The 21,466-nt window shown below is 44.2% G+C and overlaps 1 protein-coding gene across 10 annotated transcripts in view; it reads left to right on the top strand.

Moving 5' to 3' along the window:
- SDK2 (sidekick cell adhesion molecule 2) overlaps window positions 1–21,466 on the top strand; it is a 474,185-nt gene that overhangs the window by 442,767 nt on the left and 9,952 nt on the right. For all 10 annotated transcript variants that reach the window (XM_061615703.1, XM_061615700.1, XM_061615698.1 and 7 more), the window contains 8 exons: window positions 248–349; window positions 1,316–1,431; window positions 4,664–4,850; window positions 12,126–12,263; window positions 13,372–13,533; window positions 14,787–14,912; window positions 18,248–18,412; window positions 18,542–18,682. In XM_061615703.1, coding sequence (XP_061471687.1) covers window positions 248–349; window positions 1,316–1,431; window positions 4,664–4,850; window positions 12,126–12,263; window positions 13,372–13,533; window positions 14,787–14,912; window positions 18,248–18,412; window positions 18,542–18,682 — 1,137 coding nt within the window. The remainder of the gene's footprint in view (window positions 1–247; window positions 350–1,315; window positions 1,432–4,663; window positions 4,851–12,125; window positions 12,264–13,371; window positions 13,534–14,786; window positions 14,913–18,247; window positions 18,413–18,541; window positions 18,683–21,466) is intronic.

The following is a 21,466-nucleotide window of genomic DNA, read 5'->3' as shown; positions in this document are numbered from 1 at the left end:
AATATGAGAGCAGGCATTATTATTATTATTATTATTATTATTATTATATACCCACCCTTCACTCTGAGATCCCAGAGCAATTGTTACAACAATTTAAAGTACAACATTAAAAACGGTTTAAAACAAATTACAAGGAAGCAAGGAGTATGTGCTTTAGCACTCTGAGAGGCAGCCCAGAAATTACAAAATGAGCTCTCTCTTGGCTCTATGATGACAATTTGCTTTCTCCATCTTGCCTCCTCTCCAGACCTGAACAAGCACCGTCGCTATGAGATCCGCATGAGCGTCTACAATGCTGTGGGTGAGGGGCCCACTAGCTCACCACAGGAGGTCTTTGTGGGTGAGGCTGGTAAGCCCAAGGATCTTCTTTCCAGGAGACATTTTCTCTCGAATCCCAGGATTCCCAGGGACCGCCGGGATGGGCTAATTACATACTGAATGCCCGTTGTTGTGTACTGCATATGTTGTTATTTTTGTTACTGCTGATCATATTGTATTTTATTGTAATTATTGTATTTTATTGAAATTTAATATGTACGTCCCCTAGAGTGGCTTCGGCCAGATAGGCGACCTAAAAATTAAATTTACATTTACATTTCCTGAGGGCTCAGGGCTAAAGGCTGGGGCGAGGGTGGCAGGTTAAGATGGCAAGGAAGTGTATAGTGCAAGTCCATGGGGAAAGGCTGTACCTCAGTGGCAGAGCATATGATTTGCATGCAGAAAGTCCCAGGTTCAGCCCCAGGCATCTGATAGTGCTGGCAAAGATTCCCTGCCTGAAATCCTGGAGAACCACTGCCAATCAGTGTAGACAATATTTATAAATAATAATAATAAATTTAATTTTTGTGTCGCCTATCTGGCCGAAACCACTCTAGGCGACGTACAACATTAAAGTTCAAATACAATATAAATACATAATAAAATACAGTGCAGTCAACAATAATCATTTTAAAAGCAGCAGTACAGAACAGTTTAGGGCCATCAATAGACAGTTTTAAAACAATATAAAGAAAATTAGCCCACCCCGGGGATCCCAAAGGTTTTTGTTTGATGGACTAATGGTCTGATTCAGTATAAGGCAGCTTCCTATGTTCCTAAGCCAGTAAATCCATCCCTTAATAAGTAAAGAGGCAGCTGCCAAAAAATGGTCTTCAGGCCTGGATGGGACAGGTCCATGGCCAAACCCAGAAGCTCACATAGGGCAAACAAACATCCAGTTCAAAGCAAAACGGTCCCTGCCTCTCCAAGGTTCTTGTGAGTTTCTCAGCTTCTCAGGTGCCGGCATTCTCACTGCCATTTCCTCTGCTCTCTTCAGTTCCCACAGCTCCACCACAGAATGTGGCCATCCAAAGTGCAACAGCCACCCAACTCGACATCACATGGGAGCCACCACCCCCTGAAGCACAGAACGGAGACGTCCAAGGCTACAAGGTACTAGGCAATAGGAGGGGCAGATCTGGCCTATGGGTGGGAACATTTGCGGGCAGGAGCTAAAATCTTCTGCCCTACAAAGATTGGAAACACAGTTATAGTATCATCTGCTGCTTTTCATGCCGCTGTCTCATAAACACATCACAGTGTGTGCTTTTTTATTACTATGCAGCCTTATATGCCAGAAGTGCTCACAGTAATGGAGAATAGTGTGCCAGTACATGGTGTCAGACTCGATCAGGGATAGCCAATGTGATGCCCTTCGGATGTTCTTAGTCTCCAACTCCCTTCTGCCCCAGCCAGCATGACTAAGGGTCAGGGATGATGGGAGTTGTAGTCAGAGCTTGGAAAAGTTACTTTTTTGAAGTACCTCCCATCAGCCCCAGCCAGCATGGCCACTGGATTGGGCTGATGGGAGCTGTAGTTCAAAAAAGTAACTTTTCCAAGCTCTGGTTGTAGTCCACCTCATCAGAAAGACACCCACCTTGTCCACCCCTTACAGCATTTCAGAATCCACTCCCTGCCCTTTCTAAAGCCAGGGGACTTTTTGGGGAGGGTAGGCTGGGTTCATTTATAAGACTGAACCACAGCAGCCCTACAGCTATTGGAGAATGGAAATGAATGAGGAATACCCACCTTCTCTTCTGGGGGAAAAATGTATATCTACATTCCCCCAGCAAGTGATGCTGTTGAGCTTCAAATAGAACACTGGAGTTTCAAGCATTGTGTGTTGTCAGGGTTGCTTTTATTCCTGGGAACCTAAGAGCTGCACCACACCTTAAGTTTTTATGGGTATCAGCAAAATGTATAAATGTGTACCTTTTAAAACTGTGATATATACATGTGGCAGATGCTCGTTTCCAACAATATGTATCCCGCAAGTGCATCCTCCAAGGAACTGAGTGGGCTGTGACCCCTACTTAATGTGGCAAACAGGTTTGCCAGTATGTGACTCGTGATGCTGCCTTCATTCTGGGCAGTTTAGGTGATTTGTCCAAGTCCAGTATAATCTTCCCTCGCAAAATGTTAAAAGGCCACAAGAGTCTGTCCCCTGGATTGTGGCAGACAACAAAACATCCAGCCATGACACTGTAGAGCTGGAACTAGTCTCTTGCAATCTGTACACAGCCGCTCTTCATCTTGGTTTCAGTGATCTACTGGGCCATTTTACAAGCCAGCAAAGCTGCAGTTTTGGAAAGTTGCTTTTTTGTTTCCTAAGAAACCGTAAGGGTGCCGGCAAGTGTTGCCATGGAACCCACTTGTTGTTGTCTCTCTGGCATCTTAACTTCATGGCTTGGTGCGATGGTCTGGCTTCTCTGTGAAAGTTTGGATATTGACCAAGAGTTACCTGCCTGTCTAATGGAAGAAGCTCGCCTTCCCCACTGAGACCCTCCATGAAAGATCTTTTGAGGCACTTAATTCATTTCATATTCTTTGGGAACATGATTTCACAGGCCAGCGTAAAAGTTCTTGGAACATAGTGGTGTGTTAAACTTTTGCGCACACATTTATTGGGCATAATGTTGTGTATCCAGTTAAGTCACATTTAAGTCAGTTTCAGTGGATCTTCTCTAAGTTAGCTGAGTCTGCTGATTTCAATGAGTCTACTCTGAACATGACTTACTTGGATACAACCCAGTGTTTTAGGCTTTAGCTGAATCTCAGCTTTTAGCAAAGGACTGGGATAGCAGAGAGTACTGAAGGGCAGAGAGGCATATCCGAAGGCAAAATTATACCACTTTCAGATTAAAGCTGGGAGGCCTTCCATGAAAGTGTGTAAAAATCTCAAGTATAGGATCTACATAATTCTGCTCATGAGAATGCAGTGACTTTTAAGACCTCACACAGCAGAGGCAAGGGATCTCTAATGGCAGAGTGTTAGTTAATAACAGAAATGGAGTCTGGCCCTGGACTTCATTAAGTCTTACAGGGGCCCTATGTGTATATTACTTCAGTTGCAAAGCACACCATTAAGGTTTCTTCTCCCACCCCACTGCCATTCCATGCTTTACAACTGCTTCTAAATCCCTGATACATTTATGCATGCACCCGCACAGACACACATATGTTTTCCAACCACAATTTTGAAATAGAAAGTCTCTAAGCATATATAGTTTTGCATTTTAAACCCACTTAAATTCATAGCACCAACAGGACTTCAGGAACAAATGATGTTTGCTTCTGCTGCCCTGATACTAAACATATTTATGTGGGAATTAAGCATAATTTGTTGTAGAAAAAGAATTATATATATTTGAAGTAAAATAATAAAAAGAGCATATGTAAGCATGTACAATATTGGCACCCTACTTCTAAACTAATTTTGGCTAGATCAGACCAATGGTGTAGCTAGGACTGGATTTCAGGGTAAAGGTCGAGGGACCCACAGCCAAATGACCACTGGAGAGCCTCAGATGGTGGAGGCAGCAGCAGACAGGCCTGGAAGTAGTGCCTGGGCCAGCATAGGCATGTCAGGTCCCACTGGGACCAGTGCTAACCACTGTAGCATCCTTTCTTCTTTTAAAAAAAATGTTATGGCAATGGGGCATCCAGCTAGGCATATACTGTATATAACAAAGAGGATAATTGGCCCTCAGTACAAAATATGCATGGAGACATGACATGGCTTCTTCTACATATTAAACATTCTCTCTCTCAACAGTCAGAAAATCTCCATCCTAGGCAAGCCTCCTCAGTTCTTATGTAGGCAAGGAATCCTTGAGGAAGAAGCAAGGAAGGAAGAAATTGTGCTCCCTCTGTATGGAAAACAGACATTTCTGTTTTTGCTGGGGGCATGGTCCATACTCCAAGGGACAGTGTGGGCTACTTAACCACCCAGAGCCTATGCCCTATGTGGAGCATAAAACAACTGTCTTAGGTTCTCTGGATTTCCTAAGGCAGGGGTGAGGAACTTGTGCCCCTCCAGATGTTGTTGGACTACAGCTCCCATCATCACTGACTATTGGCCATGCTGACTGGAGCTGATGGGAATTGGAGCAACAACATCCAGAGGGCCAGCACTTCCCCACCCCTGATATAATCTATAGTAACAAAATAAACACAGTTATTGGGAAGGAAAAGTACTTATTTGAAAAATAGTGACACTTCTCATCAGCATTGTGGGACTGGTGACCAGAAAGAAAAATGAGTGCTCTCATGCTATCCTCAGCCTCTTCTGTTCCATTTTCCTTACCATGTCTTCTGCTTTTGTCTGACTTTCCCCACCCTACAGATCTATTTCTGGGAGGCCCAGCGGCAGAATGAAACGGAACGGGTGAAAACACTCTTCCTACCAGAGAATGGCGTCAAACTCAAGAATCTGACTGGCTACACATCCTACCTTGTCAGTATCCTGGCCTTTAATGCTGCAGGCGATGGGCCCCGGAGTGCCCCTATCAAGGGAAGGACCCAGCAAGCAGGTAGGATACGTGGGAGGAGATGCAGCAGGCACTTGGCTCTAAATATCTATTAGCAGGGACTTTACTGGGGAGTTGGAGTGGGGTGGGGCGCCACGATGACCCATGATGGGATGTATTCATTCTCATTCAAACCCACATGTGAGATTTTTAAAAAAAGTGTATGTCTCTTTGTATAAGCGGCAAAAGCAAATCTATGCCTGTCCAATTATACTGGTAGGACATGACCTCGCCACCCAAGCCTGTCTTCCCCATCCTCTTAACTGTAGCCTTAAGATCCCATCCTCATCCGCTTCTTCCTCTTAATTTCAGATCTACAGTCCACAGCATTCCAACATGGTTCTGCCCCCCCCTCTCAGTCCCAGCTGCCCTATGCTTCAACCCCAAACTCCTGCTGCTCCTGAATATTCAAACCCCTCCCTGACTAGAAGCTTGGCTGCTGAGCTGGAATATTGCTGCTGTATGTGCAGCGATTGACCAATCAAATACCAGGCTGAAATCCAGCAGAATCACTGAACTGCTGACCTTAGGCTGCATTTGATGCCAGACAAATGACAGATATGCCTCTGTAGTCTGAACCCCTGTGCTCTATCCTCAACAGGCATTTGCTTTGTTCCATTGCATCACCTGCTCCCTGCCTCTTCCTTCCAAATATGAGCTTCACAACATCCTCAAGTTACATGTTTGGAGATCAAAGCCAACAAGAAAGGATATGAGGAGGGGCTTATGGGCCATAACAGCATAAAGGAGCATGAACAGAATCGCAGCAATGATTTTGGCCAGAGCAGTTTGGGATATTTTCTCCCATTTCCCCTTTTTGTAGGCCCCCTGCTCAGCTCTAAAAAATGGCAACTCCAAAGGTTTAAGTCACTGACTTTGAATGGACTGAGGGGGAAAAAATCTGCATTCTGCCTAATGCCTTGCGCTTGAGACAATGGTCTCTCTGTTAGCAGTTCCCAGTGTCTTGGTGAGAAAAGAGGGTTTGAGATGCTGTGCATCTGCAAGCAGTTTTCATTGCATAAGATGCTACTTAGGAGTTTTTGGTCTTAGAAATCCTAAGATGCCATCAGTGCTTTGCAGAGAATTAGAGGTAGCGGGTAAATAAAGCTAGATTTAGTTTTGGTAACGAAAAATTCTTAATTGTGAGAATATTTTGGGGACTGGATGTTTGTGGTTTATTTTTACTAGATTTTAATGATTTTATAGTTGTATGTTTACTGTGTTCTAATTGACCACCTTCAAAGGGGGGGGTTGGCCCTAAAAGTATCACAAATATATTTTAAATAAATAAAAATAAGGGCCAAACTAGATGAGCTAAAAGGAAGCAGGCAGATACCTTACAATAGCCTTCCCCAACCTGGTGCCATCCAGAGGTTATTGGACTACAGCTCTCATCATCCCAGATCATTGGCCATGCTAGGTGGGGTTGTAATCCAAAACATCTGCAGGGTACTGAGCTGAGGAAGATTTCTTTATAGGTGGAGGTACATTTTTCCCTGCAGGATAAATAACAGCTTTGGAAGTGTGATTTGGATGGGGAAAATGGCACAGAATCAAGGTTTAAACGTCTTCACTGGTGCCACAATCCCAACCAACTTTATTCCTGCCACCATGACTGTTTTTGACTTTAAAAAAAAGTCAACATATCCCCAGTCATGAATCATTTGGTCTGGCCCAAATCAGAAGATATGGAGGATACAGGCAAGGATGGCCATTTTGCTAGAGGGCCTGGGGAAGTTGTGGGGAGATCAGAGGATGGATATTGTGGCATATTCATGGCCTAACAGTTTGCCATGCTAGAAGCCAGGAAGGAATTTTATTCCCTGTCAGGTTGGCCAGCAATTGTAGCAATTCTCTCCTGTCAGGCCAGACCCAAGAAATTTTGCTGCCTGAGGCAGGACATAAAATTGTGCCCTGTTCCCCAGATCAAGGTTCATAGTCCCCAAGGCTGACCACGTTATTTTGGCACCTGTGACAGAAAAAGTCAGAAGTGCATGTTCCTGGGAGTAAAAATGCAGCCATAATAAATTAAATAACTACCAATTGTTGCCTTTTCATGGGCCCCCAAAATCAGCTGCCTGAGGCAGCTGCCTCACGTTGCCTAGAGGCATTATTATTATTACCCACCATTCACCGAGAGGTTCCAGGGCGCGTTACAACCACATTTCTGGTAGGAATGGACAGACAGTCTGGTCTGTTCCCATTCTCAGAGGGGATGGGACTAAGTCCAGCCCATCCCATTTCCAGGTGGATTTTTAATGGAAAACCCTTAAAAATCTGTCTGGAAACACACGTTTAAAAACATAGTTAAAAGTACTACTTACAAGATGGTCTGGGGGTTGCATTCTGCCTCTGCTCCCCCCCCCACTTTAAACTTTTTGAAATCGCATTGTGTAGCTCCACATAGTCTAAGTGGCTGGCATGCAGAACTACCCTGCCACTGTGTGCCTTTAATGACCATAGAGCTAACCCCCCTCAAGACTGGTGAGGCTTGGTGATGTTCTGTAACTCCCAGAGGGAATTATATGGGGGGAAATGACTGTCTCCAGTATTGACATGATGTGACACATGGCAACAAGGAGTTCCATACACTAGCTGCTTAGGCTGTGGGTGGCTGGACAATGCTATTGCAAAAAGTGCAAAGGAAAGAAGAGGTGGATGATGGCAGCATACAGTTCTCAGACCACTTTATAAGTAGTACTTTTACCTATGGTTTTAAACCCTCAGACCCTCATAATGATATGCACCAGACTGCAGATTCTGAAGAGGACCATTAATCCAATTTGGGTCATGATGTGCCCAGATTGGATCAGGTGAGTTAGCTTTGGAATCTGAAGGGGCAGATTCCCCTTCCACCCCTAGGTCTAGCCATGCTTCTCATGAAGACTGTGACTTGGCTTACTTGCTTAAGTCACATGGATCATTTAATACAACTTTATTTCATTTTTATAAAACTGTGAAAAATGCATTAGAATTCTTATTCTTGTCAAGGGTGTGATGACTTCAAGTCAAGATGTAGAAAACTGAGAATGACAAAGACTATGCCTTGTCCAAGACTGCACAGTGAATACTGCAGTATTCTCTACTACTCCCGATCCCCACCCCCCCATCCTGTGGACCACTTGAAAATTGCTGAAGGTCTTGGTGGACTACTTCATGGTTTCATATAAAATTCAAATTGCCATACAATAATATACAATATAAGAAATAAAAGTGAAAAAATCAATTAAAAATGTGAAAATTTAATACAATGGATATGCTCTCTCCCATCTTCAATCACAAATCCACAGACATGCGACAGATCACCTGAATGAAGCTTTTAGACCTGTTCTACTGTCAGCAGCATGGAAAATTATGCAGGCATAATAATAGCATTAAGTTGATGGCTTAGAAAGTCAGTTAGTTCCAAAAATGTTTTTTTTTAAAAAGCTCTCATAATTTTTAACTTGATTTTCTGACTTTTGGGAATCTGGCTAATGACTAACTCTCCAAACTGGCATTTTAACAGGTTTTCTTCTTAATTTCATTCGTTAATTCACACCAGTGTCACAGGCCTGCCAAAGCAGTAACTGTTTCCCAAGATAAACTAGACATGTGAAATGACTTGGTTGTCAAGGAAACCAGCAGCAGAGCATGGTGTCATGGAGGGGGACACAACAGCCCCAGCCCATCTCCACCCGTATATATTTCTTATCAAACAATAGACATGCTACACAACCCCGTTTCCATTTCTTTTCAGAGCCAGCTTGTGGGAATTGTTCGGTCCCAGACAGATTAAAATTGTGAGCACGGTTTAAAAAGTAATTAAAAACTTCTTAGAAAATTAGAAATCTAAGGAGATCAGCTTTCTTCATGGGATTTCTTGGTTCATGTCTGCTTCCTTCCTTCTGTGACTTATAACTATGAAAAACTCTATTATAATTAATAGGTCTGCTGGGAGAGTTTTGTGTAATCACATTGCCACTAGAGCTAGCCCTGAAGTAGAATTAAAGGATAGAATGTCAAGACAGGGTTGCAGTGAGCTGCACTAGGGTGTTCTGTGACAGTCTAACCAAACTTTGATCTTTCCTGAGACTTCAACCCCCTTTTTGTACGTTAATCACATTAAGAGTTTCACATGATTAAACGAGCAGCACGTCTGCATTGCTGGCCCCATCTCTGAGGTCTTACAGGTCACCAGCCCTGATGTGGCATCTACATCTTGAATGCTTCCCTGAGAGCTGGAACCCTTTGGAAGCCTATACACACAGAAGTCTGCATAGGTGGGCTTCCACTTCTCAGATGTCCACATTCAACATGTGGATGTTGGGGTGAGGGCAAGCTGTGTGACCTCAGGAGCAGGGCCAGCAATGTGGCCCACCACTTCTTTAATCTAATGAAACCCTTTCACACATATTTCATTTTAAGCTTCAGCACTTTCCATTCCTTATCCTTCTTTGACTTCCCAACCCACAGTCATCTCCATTTTCACATTCTACCTCAGGCTTCACTTTTCTTTTCCTTTTTCCTGGTCACTGCAGCTCTCTTAACCACATCATCCACTCTCCCCTCTTACCTCAGTCTGTAATTTCTCCTGTATTCCATAGTTTGCACCTTAAAACTAAAGCTGTGGGTCTTAACCTTCCTGTGGACTTGACCATTCACAGGCTCTGCCATACCATACTAAAGGCAGCAAGAACAAAGTGCAAGGAAGATCACAAGATGTCAAGCCTGAGCAGGAAAAATCTGTGGATCATAGTCTTCTCCCCTCCCCTTCCTCAACCTACAATAGAAAGAGATGTCCTAATACTATCATCTCCTAAAGCTATATGAGGCAAGGCATCCAGAGACTTGGCACCTTTTCCTCTCTAGAATTCACAAAGGGGAGGCAGTCTCAAATTTGCCATTCTTAGGCAAGGCGATTGAGCTGGTGGTGGCAAAACAGTTGCAAGCGCACTTGGAGGAAGCGGATTATCTGGATCCATTTCAATCGGGCTTCAGGCCTGGACATGGGACTGAAACAGCCTTGGTCGCCTTGGTAGATGATATGAGGAGGGCGTGGGATAGGGGCGAATGCACCTTCCTTGTCCTCCTTGATCTCTCAGCGGCTTTCGATACCGTTGACCACGTTATCCTCCTGGACCGCCTGAAGAGGTTAGGCATGGGGGGCACTGTATTGCAGTGGTTCCATTCCTTCCTCTCTGGTAGGTACCAAAGAGTGGCATTGGAGGATGAGGTTTCGGACCCTTGGCCTCTCACTTGTGGGGTGCCACAGGGTTCCATCCTCTCCCCGATGCTGTTCAACATCTATATAAAGCCGCTGGGGGCAATCATCAGGAGATTTGGGCTGCAATGTCATCAGTATGCGGATGACACGCAGCTCTATCTCTCATTTAAATCTTCACCGAGGTTGGCTGTAGAAACCCTGTCCAAGTGCCTGGAGTCGGTGAGTGGCTGGATGGGAAGGAATAAGCTGAAGCTGAACCCTGACAAAACCAAGGTACTGTTTGTGGGAGACAAGGGAAGGCTGGGGGATGTGGACCTGGAGCTCAATGGGGTACGTTTGCCCCTGAAAGACCAGGTCCGCAGCCTGGGGGTCATTCTTGACTCCCAGCTAACCATGGAGGCTCAAGTCTCGGCTGTGAGCCGGGCGGCGCTGTATCAACTCCATCTGATACGGAGGCTGCGCCCCTACCTTCCCAACCATCTGCTCCCACCGGTAGTACATGCCCTGGTCACCTCTCGCCTAGACTACTGTAATGCGCTCTACATGGGGTTACCCTTGAAAACGGTTCGGAAGCTGCAACTGGTACAGAATGCGGCGGCTCGTCTGATTAAAGGCAGCCACCGGCAAGATCACATCACTCCAGTGCTGAAGGAGTTGCACTGGCTACCGGTTGTTTACCGGGCCCAATTCAAGGTGTTGGTTTTGACCTTTAAAACCCTATACGGTTTTAGCCCAGTCTATCTGAAGGAGCGCCTCCAGCATCGTCAGGGATGCCGCTCAACAAGATCAGCCTCAGAAGACCTTCTCTCGATCCCACCGGTTAAAACAGCTAGACTGGTGAAGACTAGAGAGAGGGCTTTTTCAATAGTGGCCCCCACCCTGTGGAACTCTCTTCCAAATGATCTCCGCCATGCCCCTTCTATGATAAGCTTCCGCCGGGCCTTGAAGACCTGGCTCTTCAGGCAGGCTTTTGGGGTTGGGTTAGGTTTCTTACTATGGTTTTAAATTTTAATGTTTTAATGTATTGTTTTATCTTGTACGTCGCCCAGAGTGGCTGGACAACCAGCCAGATGGGCGACTAATAAATTAAATAAATAATAATAACAGTGTGCCTGTGAACACCAGTTGCTGAGAATCACAAACAGAGAGAATGCTGTTGCACTTGGGAACTGCTTGCGGACTTCCCATGGGCACCTAGTTAGCTATTGTGGGAACAGGATGCTGGACTGGATCGGCCTTTGGCCTGATCCAGCAGGGCTTTTCTCATGTTCTTAAACAGTAGAAACAAATAAATTACTTATTAATCTTTTCTGTGATAATGGGTGTGCAAAGCACTTCACAACCATTGGTATCACATTGCTAACCTCTGTAGCACTGTATTAGTATGAAAGTTCTTTCCAGTCCTTTACTGCAAGTATTCTCACAACAGGCTTTCTAACTGCTAGTATGGAAGCCCAGCTGGAGGATAAAGTTAAAATCAACTAGTGAAGGGTATTTAGAGGGGAGAATTGGTGGTCAGGGGAGGGCTTAAACAGCTTTGTCCCATCTGCCAATTCTCCCTAGCAAATGCCCTCTTGTATTAGTATTATGAGGGAAACACAGTGTTAAAAACCCCATGTTTACTATTTAACATCTCATTTGGCCCTGGTATTCCCATTTGACAGACGTGACGCAGAGCCAAAATCAGGGATCCATGGCCCTCCACCAAGTTCCTCGGCTGAATGGGGATTAGGGTCTCCTGCGCCACTCTGTTCACTGTATCCCTCTGCGTTTTTCAGCACTTAAGCTGTGTGGTCCTCCTTCCTTTCCCTTCCCCAACTGTTCTTAGACCAGATTTCTGTGCTTCCCATCCTGCCATTGTTCTGCCTTTTAAAGCTGTCTTGTTTTCCTCCACTGGCTGTACAAAAGGTCAGCAGTATTCAAGGGCTGATAGAATTTCCTTCAATTGATAGTTGTTCCTTTTGGAGATTAGTGGTGGATAGCTAGGCCACCTTCATCCACAAGGCCATGGTGTTAATGGGAAAGCTTAATATCTGCCCTTGATGTTAATGCCTTTCTTTTTCTCCCTGCAGCCCCCAGTGCACCAGGCTCCATCAAATTCAGTGAGCTCACCACTACCTCTGTGAACGTGTCCTGGGAGCCACCACTTTTCCCCAATGGAATCCTGGAGGGCTACCGCCTCATCTATGAACCCTGCATGCCCGTGGATGGTGAGGGCTTAGAGACAGGGTGTGCTTGCGTGTGTGCATGTGTGTGAAGATGTGTGAATTAGTGAACCAACTGAAGCAAGTAACCCTAACACTTCCATTATGAATCTGTTGTGTAAGCATGTTTTGAATCATGATCATTACAATTTCTAAAAAAGAGGGTGCTACCTATAACCACGGGCACTTTGTTCTACAAATTCTGTTTCCTAATCTCAGATGTATAGGCCAGCAGTGGATATTCAGTAGAAAGATAAAGGCATTCTGTACATGCTCAAATGCATTTTTAAAATTATCCTCAAATTGTCAACATTAAAAATGGTTCCCAGGAAGTTTGTTTGTAATGCACTGATTATTCAATGCTGAAATGAAAAATTTAAATATAATATTCAAGCATATGTCCTTTTTCGCATTTAAAAATGAGCTCTCTCCAGTATCATGATTTTTCTGTTTCTTCTGTATCCTGAGAAATTATTGTTTAAAATAAAAATAATAATTAGAAAAATAGGTCCCAGGCTCAAATTGCCATACTGTGTTGTAGTGCCCCATAAGAATGATATGTGTCACTCCTTTAAAAAAAAAAAAAAGCACACACACACAAATATTTTTATTGTATTTTCTGAACAACAAAAGAAAACAAAAAATAACTGGGTCTCAAGTTTACACAGAGAATATCTACCTAATATAAAGGACCAGTTAGTTTCACACACATGCACACACACCACATTATGTCAGAACCTAGTCACAGTAAATGTTGAAAATTAGTAATTAACCAAACAAATCCCTCCATATCCATGCATGCATCTGCAGTGGCCTCTGTCCTGAGGATTCAGTGTTAATAAATGCAATAAAACTATTCCATAATAGTTTATGCCATTCCTCATCCCATAATAGGTCTCTGACTCACCAGCAATATACACCCACTTTATATTAAGATATCTATCTCTGCTTTGGGAATGAGCAAACATGTGAGCCTTAAGAATGAAACTACACCTAAGATAGTTGGGCTTTGATAAATTGTGGCAACTTAGCTGCGTGGTCAGTATTCTGGGTATAAGTGGATATTGATGGGGTTGGGTATCTAATCCCCAGAGTTTGCCTCTCTTCCCTGCAGGTGTCAGCAAGATTGTAACAGTGGATGTGAAGGAAAAGAGTCCCCTTTGGTTGAAAGTCAAAGACCTAGCAGAAGGTGTCACTTACCGATTCCGAATCCGAGCCAAGACCTTTACCTATGGGCCAGAAGTAGAAGCCAACATAACCACTGGGCCAGGAGAAGGTAAAATAAGAGTCTGGGAGGGGAACCTTCTTTATCTGCTCCTCCACATACTTGTATAGATCTTGCAAAGTATTGTAAATTGAACTCGGAGCTTCTCTAGAAAGCAGCTGTCCTGGTGGACTGGTTTTGTGCTACTACACTAAAATAGGAGGCAAGGGAGAAGATACTGCAAAAATAAATGTTAATAGACAATCTGGGCATTTTACATAGCAGTCTCTCTTTTAAACTGTCCCACTTGCGCTGATTTTGCTTTCTGTCACTTGTAGAAGGGATCACCACAAAGACTGCCACAGTCCCATGTGGCAGGCAGCAGTACTTAATCTGGAGGAAGAAAGATGTCATGGCTTGCGTCTGTCTGGGAATCCCAATGGGGAAGTCCTTCTCCCTAACTCCTAGTCTAAGGACTCTCTGTAGTCATTCAGTGGGGAAAGAAATGCAGTTTGTACCTGCCTAACATCACTTTAATCTCTTCCTTACTTCATATGTTCCAGGGTTGAGTTTTGGCACTGAGCACATGCTGAGCCTTGACACTAATTAAGCCCCATCAAGCCCACTGAATTGACTTACCCAGTACTTGAAAAACCCTCTGTCTGGCAGCCCCCTTAACATCATCCACTAGGTACTCGCCTTAGTGATTAATCCATACAAACAGTGGCTGTAGAACTTTAATAACCCAAATTGGCAGCATTCACTTTGGTGACTTCTGGATTTTGAACTTCCTCAGTTCAGTTCCAGCTACTGAGAAATCCTCCAGGAAATTAAATTAAAATACAACCCTTGTCGCTAACATGAATCACTCCATAAAACAACCCAGTTTCTTGGAATCTTACTCTGTCCCATTTGGTTCTGGCCACCAAATGTTCTGAAAAGGCCCAAGAGAGCAGAGGGACTTGAAGTCAGAGGCCAACAGGCTGCGGCCTACTTGGGAGAATGTGTAACTATGACAACTGATGGGAGAGAGCTCCACGGGGATCAAAGTGGAGAGAAAGAAGACATAAGTGTGTACTCTCCCTTGAATACTAGTGAAACACTCCCACCCACCCCCAAAAAAGTGATGTACTAATGGAAGCCATATAAAATCAACAAATTTGACTTCTGTTGAAACTCAGCTTTTGAGGAATAGACATTGCTTGATGCCATCAGCAGTTCCCCTAGGGCTGGTATTTAGCTTGAAAAAGTGAAAAAAAGATTCCTTGGTTATTTGTTCCACAGCAGTTTCTCCATTGACAATGACTATTGGTTTTGGTTCCCAGGTGCCCCAGGTCCTCCAGGTGAACCCTTCATCTCTAGGTATGGCTCAGCTATCACAATCCATTGGTCAAGCGGTGACCCTGGCAAAGGTCCTATCACCAGATATGTTATTGAGGCGCGGCCTTCAGGTACCAGTACTGTGCTTAGTCCATGTCCCCTTGGCTGACGCAGCTATTGCAAGTCCTGAAGTTGGGACATGGGAAGAAGTGGGAGTGGGAGGAAAAAGAGCCCTGCCTGAAATGCTTCTGTCCAACCAGCCTTCAGAATCATCATCCCAAATGACAAGGCTTCGTGTCTAAATCAAGACATGCCAATGCTTAAGCTTCCTTCAGAGTCAGGCTTTGTGATACAGAAGCTCTTGCTCCTTATCCCAGATTACCATGAGGTTGTGCTTACTCACTGGTAACTGCACTCTGCAATTGTTCAGAGCATTCTTTTTATTATTTTGTCATATACTGTAGGCTGCATCCAGTCATAGCTTGGAAAGAAAAGGGAGGTGCAGTAATGAAGAGCAAAAAGGGTTGCTATTAGGGGCTACAAAAGTAAGAACTACCAGCCCACAGAGAAGACCACATCTAATGTTTTCTGCTTGAGTACAGCCAGGAGCTAGAGGGCACCCATCTGCCAATTGGTCTAGCATCCATAAAACACCTGATGTTGCCTGGAATGGATGTCACCCAGTGGCACTGTTGAGTTGAGGGCTAACCCAAAAACTATGGGGAAAGGGCTAGTGCAACCTTGTGAGGCAGACTCAGATGAAAAGCACTGTGGGGCAGATGGGAAGCTAGAAGAAATAGACAGCTCCATCCGAGCTTGCTTATAATTTGTATACCACTTACATGCCAAAATGGCTTCTAAGTGGTTCAATGCTTCACAATCACAGGTAGACCAAGGCTACACTACCAGCCCCCAAGCTAGGCAAGGGTCTGGTGAAGACTAAGTACCCTTCTGTGAATGAACAAATCCTCTACATGCCCATGACTCTCAAAAGAAAGACAGGAGAAGCCCACAGGAAGGCCCAGAGAGGGATTATGAAGTTGTCCTGGGCACATTTTAATCAAGTAAAAGGTCCTCACCTACTTTGCATGCTTCTGAACCACTTGGGTCATCTGAATTGCCAAGAACACTCTCAATCTGATCCACCATCCTCACCCAGCAAGTGTCATCATGAGTCACTGGTCTGGGCCTACCTCCTAATTCAGGTACTGCTCTGGACCAGAGTCTGTTACACTCAATGCAAAGATGGGGCAGATTTGTCTCTCTAAAGCAGAGGCTGAGTTGGAGGAGACTAAACCAGAGTAGTAAATCATGCAAAGATGATGCAACAGGCAGTGAGTAGGTACTTTGGGTTCACAGAAACATTTAATTATTTCTTATAGTATATTAGCAGTTCTTTTGCACCACATTAGTTTATAGCAATTTGGGGATTGTTAAGATTTCTCTGGGTCCTAATGTCAATAGTGTTGTGGGCTGGATATAAACGAATGACTGCAAGGGAGTAAATAGCCAGGCTCTCACATCCCACCTGCAAACTTCATGCAAGTCAGGTCTCCCGTATATGTATCATTTCCTTACACATCCAAGAGATCATTCATTATGATAAATTATAACCCAATTCGCCCAATACATGCAGATTGCTTGCTTCCAGCCTGAAGACTCCTTTAGGGAGTTACTGGGGGGTGAGTCTCCATCCCAAGAGGAAGTTCTGGCTCATGAAACATTCTGCCCGCTCTCCATTCCCTCTGAGAATGTACTGTATGGCTCGAGGGGATGACTGATGGACTTGTAGGCCAAGAGCAGGGCAGATGCAAGGGGATAAATCACTCCAGTGCTTTGAAATGGACTCTGATTTGCTTTTTAATGAGGCTGCTGTGAGTAAAAGTCTCTCAGAGACTATAGGATAGAGCAGATGGTGTGGCATGAAGGCTGTTAATTGCCACTTAGGCTTGTGTGCTTTAACTGGGAGCAATGTGTGCTGAAAGACTCATGCTACTACCCCAACATGTGCTTTTACACATAACACTAACAGCAGCTCTGAGCATGCTAATTCACCCAAATCAAACATAGATTCAGCCAATACAGGTTTTATATTTCAATTATCAAAAGAGGAAAGGGTGGGATAAAAAAATACACACTTTCAGTGGTCATGTGTGAAAGCATGAGCTTTGTTTTTTGGCCTCCCCTGCCCCCACCCCATATATCCCAGGCTTCATTCCTCTAGCCCTACACTTTCAAACACTCAAAGGTCTCTTGCTGTCTTAAATTACTCTGCCCATCCCCCTTTGCTAACCCCTTTACCTAGAACACTCTCCCAGCCCACATATGTAGTGACTTCATTCTTTCTTCCTTCAAACCTCTTTACAGAGGAATCAAAGCCACATGGGGGAAGGGATACTCTTTATAGATACCTTGCCCATGAAGTCCTTGCTGATCCCCCTTTTGCCCCCAACCACAATGAAGTCTTACATTTGAGCATTTGCTTGCATTCATCCCTTGTTACACTTCTCCCCCTCCATATGTCTTCCTAGCACCAAATTGTAAGCTTCATGGGGCAGCAGCCTCTGATTTGCTTTGGATGTTACAGCAGAAGCAAGGGCCCCTTTGCAAGAACATAAGAAGAGCCCTGCAGGGTGAGGATTAAGATCCATCTAGTCTAGCATCCAGTTTCCAATAGTGACCAAGATACCCTCATGCATCTTTCCATCTTATTTCTTTTTATGTCTGAGATGATTCCAGTGCTCCGGCCATTGGGTAACCCGATTTCAGAATGGTGGCCAAAAAAGGAAAGATGATTAAGGAAGGCAGGTACCAAAGGCAGAGTGAAATTTTGTGAGAATCTAAAGAGATTAAGGAAGACATTGAGGGTCGACAGGAGCGAAGGTTCGTTCATTTGGGGCACTGTAGTAGGAGTGCAGAGGAGTTCTAAAGGAGCTTCCTCTCCCACCTGCATGACATTTATTCCACTGGTAGGAAATGGCCCCATTAATTCTTAAAGAGCAGCGACATTTTCACAACCCTTTGTGGGAACTTATGCCATCACTCAGCTACTCTTTCGAGCTGGAATTTTTTGCTTTATTTAATATCCTTATACATGCTTTTTAGTGTCTGCAAATACATTTTGTAAGAGCTGCTTGAGCTTTATTTGACTAAGGTTTATCCTGATGTATAAAAAGTTAAGGATCAGTGGTGTGTACATCATGCTAAAGTTGTGAATAATTACATGAAAAGTGCAAATAACTACAAATAGGTTGTATCAATTATTGTCGTTTTTAGAAAAGTTGTTGGGAATCTACTGTGTAGACTCAGCCTTCTGGGCCTCCTGATTCATTTCCCAGGGCACTGGACATGAATTATTCTCCTATGCAGTATTTGTGTGTGTGTGTATGCAATGTATGGGTGGGTGCATAGACATGCACATGCATTTCCTGTTGCAAATTCATTGGTTTCACTTTCTCTCTTCCAGATGAGGGGCTCTGGGATATTCTCATAAAGGACATTCCCAAGGAAGTGACCTCATACACCTTCAGCATGGACATTTTGAAGCAGGGTGTCAGCTATGACTTCCGGGTCATTGCTGTTAATGACTATGGTTATGGGACACCCAGTACTCCCTCCCCATCAGTCTCAGGTAACTACCTCAGGTCGGGTCAGGCCACCTTCCACTAAGCCCTGAGCAGAGGTTATAGGAAACAATGTATATGGGCAGCCTTGCAGGGAAAGGGTGTTTGCTTGCTCAATGCTGCCTGATGTCTTGCAGCCCAAAAAGCCAATCCCTTCTATGAGGAGTGGTGGTTCCTGGTGGTCATTGCTCTGGTAGGACTCATCTTCATCCTTCTGCTGGTCTTTGTCCTTATCATCCGTGGACAGAGCAAGAAGTATGCCAAGAAGTCAGACTCAGGTGGGTGCCAACATCATTATGAGGTGTCCTTTCCCCTAACTGGGGCTCTTTCCTTTGAGGGCATTGAATACCAAAATGGTGGAAAGATTTCAATATTGGCTGTATCTCCTCAGGAGCATAATGTGAGTCTATAGCAGAAACTGATGCAATACATTTCAGGGGTCCAACATCTTTAGACTCTTCTCCTATTATGCTCTTAGCTCCAACAAGGAGATGACACTCCTCCCTGAAACATTCTGGGTACAAACCTCTTCCCCAAGCCTACTGTTGAGATTTTAATGTTTTAATGTATTTGTATGTTTTTATTCTATACGTCACCCAGAGCGGCTGGACAACCAGCCAGATGGGCGACTAATAAATCTAATAAATAATAATAACCCAATGGCCCACCCATAAGATTACACATAACATTATGTTTTCCTGTTCTCTTTCCATTCCGTGGTCACTATCCCAGCCAGCATGGCCTGTAGCCCAGCGTTACAGGAATTGAAATCAAACAACATATGGAAGGTATCATGTTGGCTACTCCTGCTCTAAACTGTCCTCTCTTTACCTGGACCACATTCACCCTATACATTTATTCCACTTTAAACAGTCATGGCTTCCTCCAAAGAATCCTGGGAAGTGTCATTTGTGAAGGGTGCTGTGAGTTATTAGGAGACCATTATTCTCCTCACAGAGCTACAATTTCCAGAGTTTTCTGGTGAAAAGGATTGACTGCTAAACCACTCTGGCAATTGTATCTCTGTGAGTCTCCTAACAGCTCTCAGCATCCTTCACAAACTACAATTCCCAGGATTCTTTGGGGAAAGCCATGACTATTGAAAATGGAATAATAGTGCAATAAATGTATGGTGTGAACATAGTGCTGGATTCCAGTCAACCAATTAGAACTGAACTAACTCCCTCAGCCATTTGCGGGCTGGGGCGGGGGACAGAGGTGGAACCATAAATACAAAACCTAGCTTTAACCTTCTTTTAAGTTCTCGGATTTATCCTGAGAAATCCCCTCTTAAGTGCCTGAATGTGCTCTGTTAAGAGTGGAGAGGGAGTCAATGACCTTGTTGATGTCACTCCAAGCTGACAATTAATATAAACTGTTTTGTGCTCCAGTCACTGCCAGAGGCAACTGCAGAGTTGGAGAGGTCACCAGGATGAGGGAATGTGACTGTGTTTGCTTTGCTCTAATTGTGAGGAAAATCTGGGCTTTCCTCTTAAATAAACAGACGGGATGGAAGAAGAAGAGTTTGCGTGGAATGGCATTCTTGGAAGCAAGGGCTTGTAATGATTGTTTTCTGCTGTGAGGCCTGTTTCATGCAGGACATTTTCCTTGTATGGATGTGCATAGCTGTAGGAAAAGAAACTTGTGCATCATCATGTGCATAGCAGTTTTAAAATATATATGTGGCAAAAACAATTTTCATGCAAGATGGTTGTCACAAGGATTACACACACACACTCTTCTAACTATGTAGGAAAAGTGTCTTATGTGACTGGGCCGTAATCTGCTGCCTTGGAGACATATGAAGCCATTTTGTACCAAGCTAGAGCATATGTCCAAAGTATCGTCTACTCTTGACTGTCTGTGTCTTTCTAAGGTTTCAGGCTAAAGTCTCTCAGCCTAGTTCCTTTTAACAGCAGCTGCCAGGGACTGAGAATGTGCTTTTCCACTGAGCTATGATCTCTCCTCAGTTTTGGTCCCACCTCAGGAGCCCACAGAGGGGAGTGAAGGTAGGGGTGGAGCAGCGAAGTCATAAAGTGACTTTTGCTAGGAAGGGAAGAATGCAGGGATTAGTGGAGTTTTATTATTAACAGTATTTTTACCCTGCTCATCAGCTGAAAAAGCTCTCAGAACAGCTCACAGTGATCATTAAGATGTTCCCTGTCCTCAGGCTTACAGTCTGAAAGACACAACACAAAAGGAAAAAGGATTGGGAGGGAGGAGAGAAAAAACAAACTCAGACAGTAGGTTAAAGCAAGCTTTGGCAGAGGTTTCTTCTCTGGCTAATGAATGGAGCCATGTTGATTCCGCATCGCCATGATGTTCTTCCAGGGAGGTGGATGGGGAGGCAGCCTCGCAGGAGGGGGACTTATTCACCTGGCTAATGTCACCAGCCAGTGTGTGGTTCCCCTCAGCTATGCAGCCCCTGCACAACTGAGCTCGCAAAAAGCCCTTCTCAGCACTTGAGACCACAATCGTATGAACTGCTATTTCAGTTTAGCAAATTCTTAACTCACTTCAGCTCCTGCACTGTTCTCACAAAGGATCACAAAGAGGAAGATAATCAAGGACAGTATGTGGATGTTACCAGAGTTACAGTACAAGGTGTGCTTTAAAAAAGTGGGCTGGTTTACTCAGACCCCAGGTGTGCAGGTAAAGCATGTGTGGTCTTATCCACTCAGGAGCATTACTTTGTACTAAAGATGCTATTTTACCTCCATTTTCTATTTGCACCATCCGCAGTGAGCACTCAATGCTAGCTGCAAATACCGTCTTTTCCATTCACACAAGCAGTCTTTCTTCTATGAAGGATCAATCACACAGTTTCCTAATGACCACTCTCTCTAATTTTACATTTCCACACCCTCTGGTTGCTAGGGAATTGAGCATGCTCAGTTTATTTTACCAGCTGCAGTAGATACCTTAAAAAATAATGGTGGGCAAAGGGACCCCATGGGCAGAGGACACACCCCATGGGCAGAGGACCCAAAATTAGTGTAAACACTCTAGATCAGGAGCTCTGAAACTTAGTCCACTACGGTACCTTGTCCAAATTGTCAATA

This window comes from Rhineura floridana, chromosome 3 (assembly GCF_030035675.1).
Source record: "Rhineura floridana isolate rRhiFlo1 chromosome 3, rRhiFlo1.hap2, whole genome shotgun sequence".
Taxonomy (NCBI): Eukaryota; Metazoa; Chordata; class Lepidosauria; order Squamata; family Rhineuridae; genus Rhineura; species Rhineura floridana.
The sequence above is the reverse complement of the archived record's forward strand: the minus strand, read 5'-3'. Positions and strand labels throughout refer to the sequence as shown.